Source organism: Limulus polyphemus, unplaced genomic scaffold (assembly GCF_000517525.1).
Source record: "Limulus polyphemus unplaced genomic scaffold, Limulus_polyphemus-2.1.2 Scaffold8545, whole genome shotgun sequence".
Lineage (NCBI taxonomy): Eukaryota > Metazoa > Arthropoda > Merostomata > Xiphosura > Limulidae > Limulus > Limulus polyphemus.
Genome location: NW_013674155.1, coordinates 1 through 13,436, shown reverse-complemented (window position 1 = coordinate 13,436; position 13,436 = coordinate 1). Strand labels below are relative to the sequence as shown.

At 30.9% G+C, this 13,436-nt stretch overlaps 1 protein-coding gene across 1 annotated transcript; it reads right to left on the bottom strand.

Moving 5' to 3' along the window:
* Positions 1-1,083: 1,083 nt before the first annotated feature.
* LOC106475414 (probable arginine--tRNA ligase, cytoplasmic) lies at positions 1,084-12,919 on the bottom strand (the record flags this gene model as incomplete). The annotated part of the gene is made up of 8 exons (XM_013936098.2): positions 1,084-1,256; positions 3,086-3,149; positions 5,025-5,099; positions 6,265-6,360; positions 9,483-9,660; positions 11,300-11,427; positions 12,176-12,249; positions 12,789-12,919. Coding segments are annotated over 8 exons (833 nt in total), but the record flags the coding sequence as incomplete, so codon positions are not given.
* Between the last annotated feature and the right edge of the window lie 517 nt (positions 12,920-13,436).

Below are 13,436 nucleotides of genomic sequence, written 5' to 3'. Positions count from 1 at the left end.
TAAACAGAAAGGAAAATGAAAACCTTTCCGAAAAGGTTTTGACACCATCGGGTGATAAAAAACCTTTGTCGAAACGTTGTACATTTGCTGTCATGTTAAACTTATATTAAAGTTTTTCTTCATTACCCATTTAAGCCGTCTCCAGCCATTATTAGTCTCAAAGTGGGTTCCTCGTCATCGAATTTGAATACACAAAACATGTTAAAATGTATAGTATTCAAACTCTAAAGGTCAAGATTTAGATTGAATCGACCAAGCCTGTAGTGAGAGGGTTAATGCTAGTACGTGACCTTTGTCTACTTCTCATCAATTACAAGTAATATAACTGCGTGTTTGCAAAAAGTACATTATTTTCAGAAAAGGAATGATAACACAAGTGTTATCTCCATGTTACCATTAGAAATAGAAACATACATTCTGCCACTTCATATATAGTACAACAGCTTGTTTGATGAATTATGTAAACTTTCTATAGAAATATCAACATTAATTGTCTTTCCTCATACCATGTTCATTGCATAAGGACTGTTGGAATAAAGATACTCTTACCGAAAGAAAACAATCACCGTAAAAAGTTTTAGTTTGTATGACAGCATTTGAAATACAAATTACTATGCAGTTGTCTGCTGTGATTCCTAACCTTACACACAATATAAGCAGCTATAATAATTCCTGTTATATAAAGATCGATTTTATCAAAAGGAAATTCTCATTTAAGTGAAAACAAACGTGGTTTCTTATGCAAACAAAGCATTACTGTTTCTTTTTTTACTCTGACAGTCAAAATGTTGAAGCGCATACGGGACCATATGTCTGTAGGAAAAGGGTTTTTCAAGTTTTATGTACATACACACAAAACTTAAATTGAAAATTTTATGTACTCTCACAATGGTCATTCTAAGTATTCTAGTAATATATTTGATATATTAAAACTGAAATGTTTTGCTTTATAGATTTGTAAATAGACCAAAACTGTTATAAAGTAGAAATCAAAATTTTAGTTTACCAGCTTTTGGTGAAGGAAATAGTACAGTATAAGTAAATTGGGTTACAAGAAAATTAGTGTAAAGTCATCATTCAGAATTTTAGAGAGAGAATACCTTTATTCTGTAGTACAAACTGAAAAAATTTTTCTTGTAACTCAATTATATATTTATGTAAGCATTCAGTTACATCCTCTCCAAGGGCTTCAAACTAAGAATCTTCATTCCACAGCTTAGAATATTCTTGGCACAGTGAAAAAGCAAGAGTCGAGCCTGTAGATGACATAAAAGTTTTAAGTTTACTGGCTGAACTATGAAAGAGAAATTGAATGAACAAAAAAGAATTATGAAAGTTTAAAGTATCCCACTTACCATTAATTAGTAAGGTATATAATTCTAACTATTGCAATTGTGTGTAATAAAAAAAAGAAAAAACAAACTTTCAATGTAATGATTCAGGAAATTTCTGTAATACCTTTGAGAATTTAGTTGCCAGTATTTGCAATAACTACCTATCGAAGGATATTTCATTACAAGTGGACATTGTGAAAATATGGTCTAAAGAATTGATGTATTATTATAAAACTTTGCATAATATTTTTACAAGTCTAAAAAGTAATTGTCGATAAACAAAATCCCTCTGTGACAAAATATTACAGATACATATTAGATCTAACTTTCTATTATTTATTCTCTAGTTTAATCCACTAAAAGATGTCCAATTTACTTCTGGCTTAAAAGCATTAAAGATACATTTCTGAGGAACCATTAACGACAAGCTGGGGTATCTGTCCTTTGTTCGGGATATGAACTTAAAAAAATGTTGGGGGGGTGGATGTTATGATAAATTTCACAGAGTTTATTATTAGATATTATTACATTATTCATTATTACCTCACCAAAAGTTTTGTATAGCAAGTAACAAAAGGCACCCCTACCGTCACTACATTGGGCGCTATTTACAAATCCACCCTGACCATCGCACAGCATTTCAACGTCCAGCTCTTAATGTCCTTCCACACTGTTTCATGTTATTAATTAATTTATGGTTATTGGCCAAAGACATAAAGTCAAGAGTAATAGTAGGAAGTGGGTATAACTCAAGAAATGGCTTTTCATAGCAGCCTTATGGTGGCTGATGGAGTAGAAACTTTATCTGAGTTTATGTATTATTGCAATAGTGGTGGCCACTTTTTTATTGTATTCTTCCACAGAGTGCTAGTGCACTCTCTGAGATATATAAGACATGTATCCTCTCCTCCACACTGTGTGTATGTTGTGTTATAGAAAATTTAGTGAATTTTTTGTTTTGGTGTAAGGACGTGGCACCATCTATGAATGTAGTTAACTTTTGCCGAAGATAATAAATGCTCAATAACAGCAATAATGGGGATGGAGGAGATTGTGAACCCCAATATCATATCCCTTGTTCCAAACTATCATCCCACAAAGTTTGGTTGAGATTGGCCCAGCAACCTGGGAGTAGTTAGATAAAAGACAGACACAAAAATTTTTTTGCTTCATGTGGAAATTAAACATTAAGCAAAAGGCTATCTGGAATTTTCACATAATGAAAGAAATTTAGTTCTTGACGTTGAATCAACAGAAGAGAAGTGGTTACCCAAGACAAGAAGATTGTGAGACTTCGCAGTGAAGAGAATTCCATAAAAAAAAAGGTAGGAAATACAAGATATTGATGGAAAGATTTATACACATCTTATGTGTCCTAAAGTAATACCAAATATAGTAGATAAAAACAGAAATTTTGAGCAATGGCAAAAGATCTTGCATATGAAACACCACCAATAAGATCAATAATCAATCTCGCATTCAGATATCGAATCAGGGGTTGCAAAATAATGTAAAAGGTATAGAATACAACTCCGTGACTTTTTGTAAGTCTTGTATTTAGAGCCATTTAAAATGTTCGTATCACAACAGGATTACTTCCACACTTTCTTACAAGGCTAATAACATCCCAACAATTTACTGAACCATAAATGTAGGTGAATCACATTACCAACAAGCGTGACTCAACTAAAATACTTTCATTAAAGGACAAGAAATACATAAAGATAGAATGTATTAATGTTTCCATTTACCTGAGCAACAGCCTTGTCTTGATTCTTCACTACAAGAACTTTGTTTGCACGGCCAACTAAATGACTAAAATATAAGAAAAATATTTTTAAAGCAACATTTCAGTGTATTACAGAGAAATTATTATCAACAAGATGTAATCATACGCTGACTGTTAAAAAATATTTTCATACAAACATTTTAAGTAAAATATATAAATTTATAAACTTGTGCAATATAAAAAAAAAAAACTCCCATTAACTAATTCTAGTTGCAATTATTGTATGAATATTTTTATGATGTTTTCGAATATAGGTATTTATAATATCCAGAAAATGTTTACAAGCTTTTCTCTGGTGTCGTAATAATCCCATGAAATACTTCAGTATTCAACACAATCTTATTGGGTTTTAAATGACCAATATCAGATGATGGAGCCAAGTTTCAATATTAGCTGGCACTATTTATACAACTTTTTTAGACTTATCATTAAATATCAGTCCTCCTGTAGGCTAAGTGATCTATATAGACGTTTTATTGGGATTGCTGTAATCTAAGCATAATAGTATATAAAAAAAACTTTGATAACAAATGGCTTCAAATCTATGATAAAACACTAGTATATTTTCCAACATGAGCAAATGAATGGTTAATTTAAACAAAGTATTCTACATAATTTTACAAATTGTTCTGTCTTCTCAAACAAATGTGAAAAGTTACAGAATCTGGTACTCTGCCAGTCGAACTGAAAATGTCTTGAAAAGCTCGAACCTAAGTTATTCATAAAAATGTAAAAAAAAAACATGAAACTTTTAATAAATATTCAATAAAGTAAAACATGTGCAAAACTGCTAAGACTAGACTATAGGAAAAACATTTTCATAGCTTTCAATCTTTTGACAGTAGTAAATGAATACTTTTAAATAGCACAAAGAATGTGAAAAAATGTAAATAGTGACACATATATTTTTTTTAAGGAAAAAGGGGTTGTTTAAGCTTATAACCTGAAACAAATAAGAAATTTTGAACAATGGTGAAAGACCTTGCATATGAAACACCACCAATAAGCTCAATAAACGATCTTACATTCAGATCAGGTGTTGTAAGATAGACAAGCATGACATTTGTACAGAATTACAATAATAGTGTAAAGGATAGGGAAGTTATAGTTGTAGGTGACTCTATAGTTTGGCATGTAGATAGTAGTATGTGGAGTAAATAGGAGCAAAAGAATATGCTTATCCTATCCAGGAGCATCGGTACAGGATATAACTGATAAAACCAGAGAGATAGTTAAGGGTGCTAGTAGCAATGCAGTTTTTGTGGTACATGTTGGGGCTAATGATGCAAGGAAAGATGGATCTGAAAACCTTATTGATAAGTATAAAACATTGATAAAAACATTAAAGGAAAGGGGTCATAGCTTGATTTTGTTAGGGATATTGATAAGAATAAAATTTGGGGATGAGATACTGAGTATGTTACTAGGATTAAATGCCAGGCTTAGATCAATATGTAGGGATGAGATACTAAGTAGGTCACTAGGATTAAATGCCAGGCTTAGATCAATATGTAGGGATGAGATATTAAGTAGGTTACTAGGATTAAATGCCAGGCTTAGATCAATATGTAGGGATGAGATACTGAGTAGGTTACTAGGATTAAATGCCAGGCTTAGATCAATATGTAGGGATGAGATACTGAGTAGGTCACTAGAATTAAATGCCAGGCTTAGATCAATATGTAGGGATGAGACACTAAAAAGGTCAATAGGATTGAATGCCAGGCTTAGATCAATATGTAGGGATGAGATACTTAAGTAGGTTACTAGGATTAAATGCCAGGCTTAGATCAATATGTAGGGTTGAGCAAATAGGCTGGTTGGATTTGTTGGATAATTTTAATGGGAAAGTTAATTTTGTTGGAATGAATGGTTTACACTTAATGAAATGTGAGGAATACCTGAGGGAGAACAAGTATTGGACAAGGACACATGGTTCCAGACTTTCATAAGCTTCAAGTATCGCTCCGTCAAATCTGGAAACAAAAGTTAAGAAAATCCAATAACATATGTATCATCAAAGTAACACCTTTTGAGAATAATAGATAAATTTACAGTAATAATAATCTAAACAAATTAACTCATGCTTGAAAAGATTAATTCCTTTTCAATTAATATCAAATTCTAATCTTAAGAAAAAACAAAATAACACAATTTATCTTTCTTTTAAATCATCATGACATTATTGTAATACATATATATGTTATTATAAACATATTGCCCTAAAAACAGCCACACCTTGAAATGTATAAAGAACTGGAAAGATCGGTGAGCAAGATTGAAAATATTCATAGCATTAAAGTAGTATTTCATTGAAACTGATAGTAAATTTTTTACACCAATTTTAGGTCAATGGGAGTCAACATTTAAACTGGCCAACTTTTAACTTTTGCCCATAGATAGCTTTTATATACAAGTAAGATTTCATGTCCTGCTTTTAGGAACATGTGCTAAGAATAAAATAAAGCTGTATACATGAACAAAATTTCTTAAACAGTTTAAGTCGACCTCTGATATCGTATTCACTGTATCATTTTGCCTCATTATCTTTACATAAGTTTTATGATATTTGATCTCTATATTCAGCCTCTCCTCAACTTGTGTCACTTAGATATTTTGATATATCATGAAGTACTGTACGAATACTTTTTTCTGTTTAAAACTAATCATCAGTATGCTCTTTTTATTTTTCTTCAGAAATAATACTGTAAAAATAGTCAAACATAATGATAATCTTCAGGGAATTCCCTTATAGTCTGAGTAATCAAACATGCTAAAATTTGCTTTTTAAAATCATCATACACAACAATCTTTTCTGTACACAACTGTGCCCTCTGGACAAATATATTTTTTTCTGTCGATTCCCCTAAAATTGGTGTGAAAAATTCTTTTTTTTCTATGAAGAAAGTATACGAATACTGAGTTTTCGTCATTTATCTTTCTAGCCTTCCCCAATGCTCTATAAACAGTCATGCCTTGATATGTAACAAGTTTTTAAAACTAAAGCTAACTGTATCAAGTTTATAAAATGGAAGCTCTATAAACAGTCAAACCTTGAAATTTAAGGTTATCAAATTAATATTTATTTATGAAATTAATAGTTTCAAGTAGAATGAATTACATACACTACAATTTGCTTACTTGGCAAGATGTTGCACTAAATACAGAGCCTCAGGTTCTAGTAAAGCAGATAGGTCACAGTTGAGATCAAGGGTCACACCACAGTTTCTTTGAAGACTGAAATAGAACACCAAATATCCCTACACATAAGTCAACACAAGAAACAATATGTCAAACAATACACTTCCAAAGAAAAAAGCATTATTTAGTTATAAGGTCACATAAAGCATTATGAGTTACATATAATCAGTGATGGAGGGATACCAGCTACAACTGGATATGGGTCCATGTTATATATAGTGTCCCAGAAAAGTGTTAAATTTTGGCAAGATAATTTGCCGAGCCCTCCACCTACCAAATTAGTTTACGCTTTGACTGGTCTTACACGATGAGCTTCATGTTTTGTTTACAGAATGAAATACATGAACAATGAAAGAGGTGAGAAGAAAACTGTAATTGTGGGTGATTGTATAATTTTTATGAATAACTTTTCATCTACATTCATTGAAGTATAAAAAAAAAGATGTAACTGGGAGACCTACAGTAAGATCCTGCACTGTGGCTCATTGTTCTCTTCCTTCACCATCGGTTGTAAAGACATTTAAAAGTTGTTTAGTAATAGATATCTTAAAGTTGATAAGTACTGATATTTAAAGTGAAAATTGTGTTTAAATTGGATTACAATTACACAGTTACTTGTTTACTATTATCATTAGGCTTAACGTTAGATTTTTGTTGTAAGATTTTTGATTAAAGACGAAAGTGTGCTTATAATATTTATAATCTATTATATTATTATTTATATATAGAGATTAGTGTTAAACATTTAGTATAGTAAGCTAGTGAAGTTAGATTAAACTTGTTACATGTTAGTAATAATAATAGTAATAGCATATTAAATATGATCTTTACTTCTTTACACTTAAAATTACAGTCAATATAATTATCAGCTATGGTCAAGAATAGTCTAGCTACTAAGGGTTCTCAGTTGATACAGTATGAATGATGCCAGGTGAGTGTTTTACTTATAAACTCTGGGTTAAAGCGGACTTTTAAGGAGGCTAGTAGCCAGGATGTATAATTTATTTGTGGGGTGTGCAGGTTAGAGGAGAAGTTGGACAGTATTTTGGGTAGAGTTGAAGAGGTGGAAATGAAGAAATGTAAATTGCTTGAAGTGGTGGCGAGGCTTAATGAAGAACTTAAACTTCTACATGTAAAAGGTACATTTGGCAAACAGGATTTCAAGGGAGCTAACAAAGGAAATAGGACTAAAAGCCTGGAAAATAATGCATTTAGGGGCAAGGATGGGCTTGGGTTTAGGTTAAGCAACCAGTTCCAAGCTCTTGCTAGTGATGAGGAGGAGCAGGTAAGGGAAACAGATGGGATCACAAGGGATGATAGTGTAAAGGATAGGGAAGTTATAGTTGTAGGTGACTCTATAATTAGGCATGTAGATAGAGTTGTATGTGGAGTAAGTAGGAGCAAAAGAATACGCTTATCCTATCCAGGAGCATCGGTACAGGATATAACTGATAAAACCAGAGAGATAGTTAAGGGTGCTAGTAGCAATGCTGTTTTTGTGGTACATGTTGGGGCTAATGATGCAAGGTAAGATGGATCTGAAAGCCTTATTGATAAGTATAAAACATTGATAAAAGCATTAAAGGAAAGTGGTCATAGCTTGATTTTGTCAGGGATATTGACAACAATAAATTGTGGAGATGAGATACTAAGAAGGTCACTAGGATTGAATGCCAGTCTTAGATCAATTTATATTAATGATATTGACTCAGGAATGACTAACAAAATTTTGAAGTTTGTAATTGACATTAAGATTTTTGGGGTGGCTAACTGTATCAAAGATGCTGCAGACTTACAGGGAGATTTAGATCATTTGATGCATTGGGTCAATACATGGCAGATGATGTTTAACTATCCAACATATAAGGTGATGCATGTAGGTTTTCACAATTCAAATTATTGTTACAACTTAAATGGAAGTACATTAAATACTGTGGTTGAAGAAAAAGATTTGGTGTTGTGATTGAAAAATCACTTAAGTCATCTAAACACTGTATTTTAGCTAGCAATAGGGTTAACAGGATTTTGGGTAACATCTATAGAAATATTGAATACAAGATAACGGATATTATTGTTTCACTGTATAGATCACTTGTAAGGCATCATTTAGAGTACTGTGTACAGTTTTGGGCTCCCTTCCTCAAGAAGGACATTGAACTGTTGGAGAAGGTTCAGAGAAAAGCCACTGGGATGATATCTGAGATCTCTAAACTTGTTTTCTCTGAAGAGGAGAAGAGTCAGAGGGGATTTGATTGAGGTGTTTAATATTTTTAAGGGTATTGATAATATAAATCCATCAAACTTTTTGTATTTAGCTGTGAAAACAATAGGACAAGGATTCATAAATTCAAATTTTTGAAGGGTAGGAGTCGTCTGCAGTTTAGACAGTATTATTTTTTCAAACAAGGTGGTTGGCTTTTGGAATGAGCTGCCTTCAAGGGTGGTGGAGGGAGAAAATTTAACTGAGTTCAAGTAAAGATTGGATGAATAGATTAGTAGTAAGGGGTGGTTATAGTTGGGAGGGACATCCTTGATAGGCTAACAAAACTTCTTTCTGTCCCTTTAAAAGTTTATGAATTTATAAAAGCTATCAGTTCATTATAATGGCATACAAATATTACTTGAATCAATATAGATATCTCAGTTATATAAATGATGCACTTAGCTTGTACTAACAGCTAATCAATAGTAGTGAGGTATACTATGGATTTTAATATGTAAGAGTGATTGTATATGTGTGATTTAATATGCTATTTTTCTTCTATGCGTAACTTATTAAGTACATGTTATTTGTAGCTCCTCGTTTCCACAATTATTGCACAAGCTATGATGATAAGCAATTTAAAGTAAAATCAAATGTATTAAAGCTCAAGGAAATATATAAAATGTGTATTCTTTATTTACTGAAAATTCAATATAAACAATTATAAAACTTACCCTCAATACCATTGTACCTGTAGCAGACAGATAAACACAATTTTACCAGTTTCTAGTGTAGATACTGCCATTTTATAAATAAATGAATAAAGACACCGGAATATAAAAGATTAACCAGTAATTGGTGTGGTTGTTTCAACTACTGTCTTGTTTATTAATAGATAAGAGATATGCAAGATCTTTGAAATGTAATTTACAGAGATATGTTATGATATTCTTACTTAGCTAGTCGTGCATGACTGTATTGAAGCACAATCCCAGAATCTCCTTTATCCTGAACTGCACGTTCCCACTTGAAAGTGTAATCATTCCGTCGCCTGCTCTTCATGTCGTTTATCAGAACTGCTGAGACTCCTAAGACATCTGCCACCTCTTCCATCTCTTTTGTAACTTTTGTGGCTAAAATTTTAACATTTGATTAGAAAACTATAATTTTTTTCATGTATTAGCTGATCACTAGTGTACTTAACTTGCACACGATACACATACATTTATGTTCAACAATGCTTTTAATCACCTAACTATATAACTTTTGTTTTACAGTAATTTATATTGTATCTATCAACATGTTGTGGTGATTTAAAATATTGTTGAACACATGTTTGAATATGCAATAAAACTAATGTTTTCCTTGGATGGGAGCAGCAACTTATAAAGTATAATAATGGTGAAGATAAGTACAATAAAATTACACAAAAAAAACAACAACAGAAAAACATAAAGATACTTAAAATTTGAAAGTTTTTTAACTTTTCTTGGAACAAACATCTTTTCAATGTGTAAAATCAGGATATCGTACATTATGAAGCATTAATTTAATCTCTATGTTCTATGTTTTAAGAAAAAGAATAGAAATTTAAGAAATTTGGAAATAGTTATAATGTATATACTTATATAATGTATTATATTCTACAAAATATTAGTTCACTAGAACACAGCCAAGATAGGTCACTTTGTAAAGGCCAGTTTTATATTCTTGGATACAGTAACATGAGTGCACATGAGGCACATCATTGCAACTTCTGTAATGTTAGTCAAACATGGCTGAATGGTCAATAAAATAAAAATAATAAATACATATATAGACCTATAATGTTAGGAGATTTAAGCTATTTAGAATAAACTTTTGTGTTTTCATGTTATAATTTGTAGTCATTCTAGAAGGAAAAAAGCATAACTTATATCTATTTCCTAATTTATTAAGGTGGTTACAAGGTCGGTCAAATTGACCAAACACATAGAGATACAATAGTGAAAATAATAGATAAAATATAAAGTTTTTTCTAAAAAAAACATTTGATAATTATCTGGAGGTTATAAAGATTATACATGTGAAATTTGAAAATTTTCTTACGTATAAAAGTATTTTTTAATCTTAAAATTAAAATTACTTTGCATATTGGATAGTCAAAGAAAAAAAATAGACATATATCAATTTTAAAGCACTAAAACTGTTTTTGATCTTCAGAAAAAAACTGTCCGACAGAAAAAGCTGTATAAGCTAAGAATGTAAAACCATCTCTATAATAAAATAAAAGCATTGCCATTCAATATATTAAATAATATAATCAATTCTGTTAATTAAAGTAACAATTATATAATACATCTTACTTAGAGAATGCAGAAGCTTGTGATCCTTTCAAAATATTTTAACTGTTTAATAATCAAGGAACAAAATTATGATCCTTTCCACTATTTTAACTGTTTAATAATCAAGGAACAAAATTATGATCCTTTCAAATATTTTAACTGTTTAATAATCAAGGAACAAAATTATGATCCTTTCCACTATTTTAACTGTTCAATAATCAAGGAACAAAATTATGATCCTTTCAAATATTTTAACTGTTTAATAATCAAGGAACAAAATTATGATCCTTTCCACTATTTTAACTGTCTTTTACTGTGAAAGTTGCTAATTGTATTCTCAAGAATTTGTTAAAACTAAAATTGATTTTAAGCTATATCAAAACTGTCTGTCCTACAATACTTGTGGTTGATATTCAAACTTTTAAATACAAGTGGTACAAGAACATACTTGGAGAAGACCGAATTTTTTCCAGAGCACGATGCTTAGCTTCATCCAAGATATCACTGAGAAAAACCATGTCTCCTCTTCTGGAACTCATGCCCAGAACACGACCAAATTTTATGTGTCGTAAAGTACTAATATTCAAAACAAAAGTATACATAGAGAATATTACTTCAAAATACATTGACAATAAGTAAATGATACTTTAAGTTTCAAGTTGAACTAAAAGATATTTAAAAAAAACAGACTTCCTTAAACCTTCAGTCTAAAGCCTTTCATTCACATAACTAGAGGTACTTTTAATATAATAACTATAACAATTTTACAACATACACTTAACATTATTTAAACAATGTTTACTCCATTGCATGTAACTCAATGACACTCAACATTGATTAAATAATATAAGGTTCATCATCATTTAAACTGCTTAACTGAGCCACAAGTAATCCAATGCATATAAGACACTAAACACTGCCTCAGCCATCTATATGTACTCCAACAGTTTTCAGAACCTAGTTATTTACCTGAGTGATATACAGTTCAGCAGGTTTAACACACTAAACACTGCCTCAGCCATCTATATGTACTCCAACAGTTTTCAGAACCTAGTTATTTACCTGAACCATATACAGTCCAGCAGGTTTAACACACTAAACACTGCCTCAGCCATTTATATGTACTCAAACAGTTTTAAGAACCTAGTTATTTACCTGAACCATATACAGTCCAGCAGGTTTAACACACTAAACACTGCCTCAGCCATTTATATGTACTCCAACAGTTTTAAGAACCTAGCTATTTACCTGAGCCATATACAGTCCAGCAGGTTTAAAACACTCAATATTAAGTGAATTATCTATATTCAAAGATACTAAATACCTAAACCATTTGTAGTCCAACAGTTTTAGAATGCTAAATAGTGCAGAAAAGTGGTCACTCTGGCTATTGTCCACCTGTACTGCAAAAAGAAAATTTTAATGAGATCGCACATTCAGTAATATGTACAGTTTTGTCACCATAAAAAAAAAAGAAGGGGGGAACATAAAATCCTTTTTCATTTTGCACAATTTTTTTAAATATTTTAATACTTAATTTTCAAACAGCTTTAGATTTACAGGTCTTTCATGTTTAATATTACAAAATATTTTGCTTCTTAGTTTCATTTTACTATTTTTTTTTTGTTGAGAGTAATAGTTTTATAGACAAGATACTTTCGTACAACTGTTTTATACTTTTTTGAGTGATTTGTAAGGTTTCTTACATTTTCCATTAAAATTACCATTAAGAAACACAATAGTCTAAGACTCAAATTCACCAGAATATATTTTAGCGTAACTGTTTACAGTAATGTGTAACAGAATGACATCTCGAACCTCAATAAATCATGTATAATGCACACAAGTTGGATAATCAAAAACACATTACACAGAAAATCCTGAACATTTTTTGACTCTAGAATATAGGGATAAAATAAAAACATTCTTTCACTCACCACATACAGCAGTTTGTCAAAATTGTATGTGGCCTTCCTCTGTATAGCTGCAGCAATATCTCTAGGGGTAAATATAGCTGAAGTTGCATGAAACTTACTCTTTTTTTTTTCCCACACAAGTTTACTTACCACTCAGAAATATTTACAAAGCTGTATTTATAAGTTTCCTATATTTTTCAATTTTATTAGACACTTAAATGTACATTTCACTATACTGGTTTAGTAACAATACAGAAGTACTTAATAGTCATACCTACATTTCATCATACTGTAATAATAACAATACAGAAGTACTTAATAGTCATACCTACATTTCATCATACTGTAAATGTAACAATACAGAAGTACTTAATAGTCATACCTACATTTCATCATACTGTAAATGTAACAATACAGAAGTACTTAATAGTTATACCTACATTTCATCATACTGTAAATGTAACAATACAGAAGTACTTAATAGTCATACCTACATTTCATCATACTGTAATAGTAACAATACAGAAGTACTTAATAGTCATACCTACATTTCACCATACTGTAATAGTAACAATACAGAAGTACCTAATAGTCATACCTACATTTCATCATACTGTAATAGCAACAGTACAGAAATACTTAATAGTCATACCTACATTTCATCATACT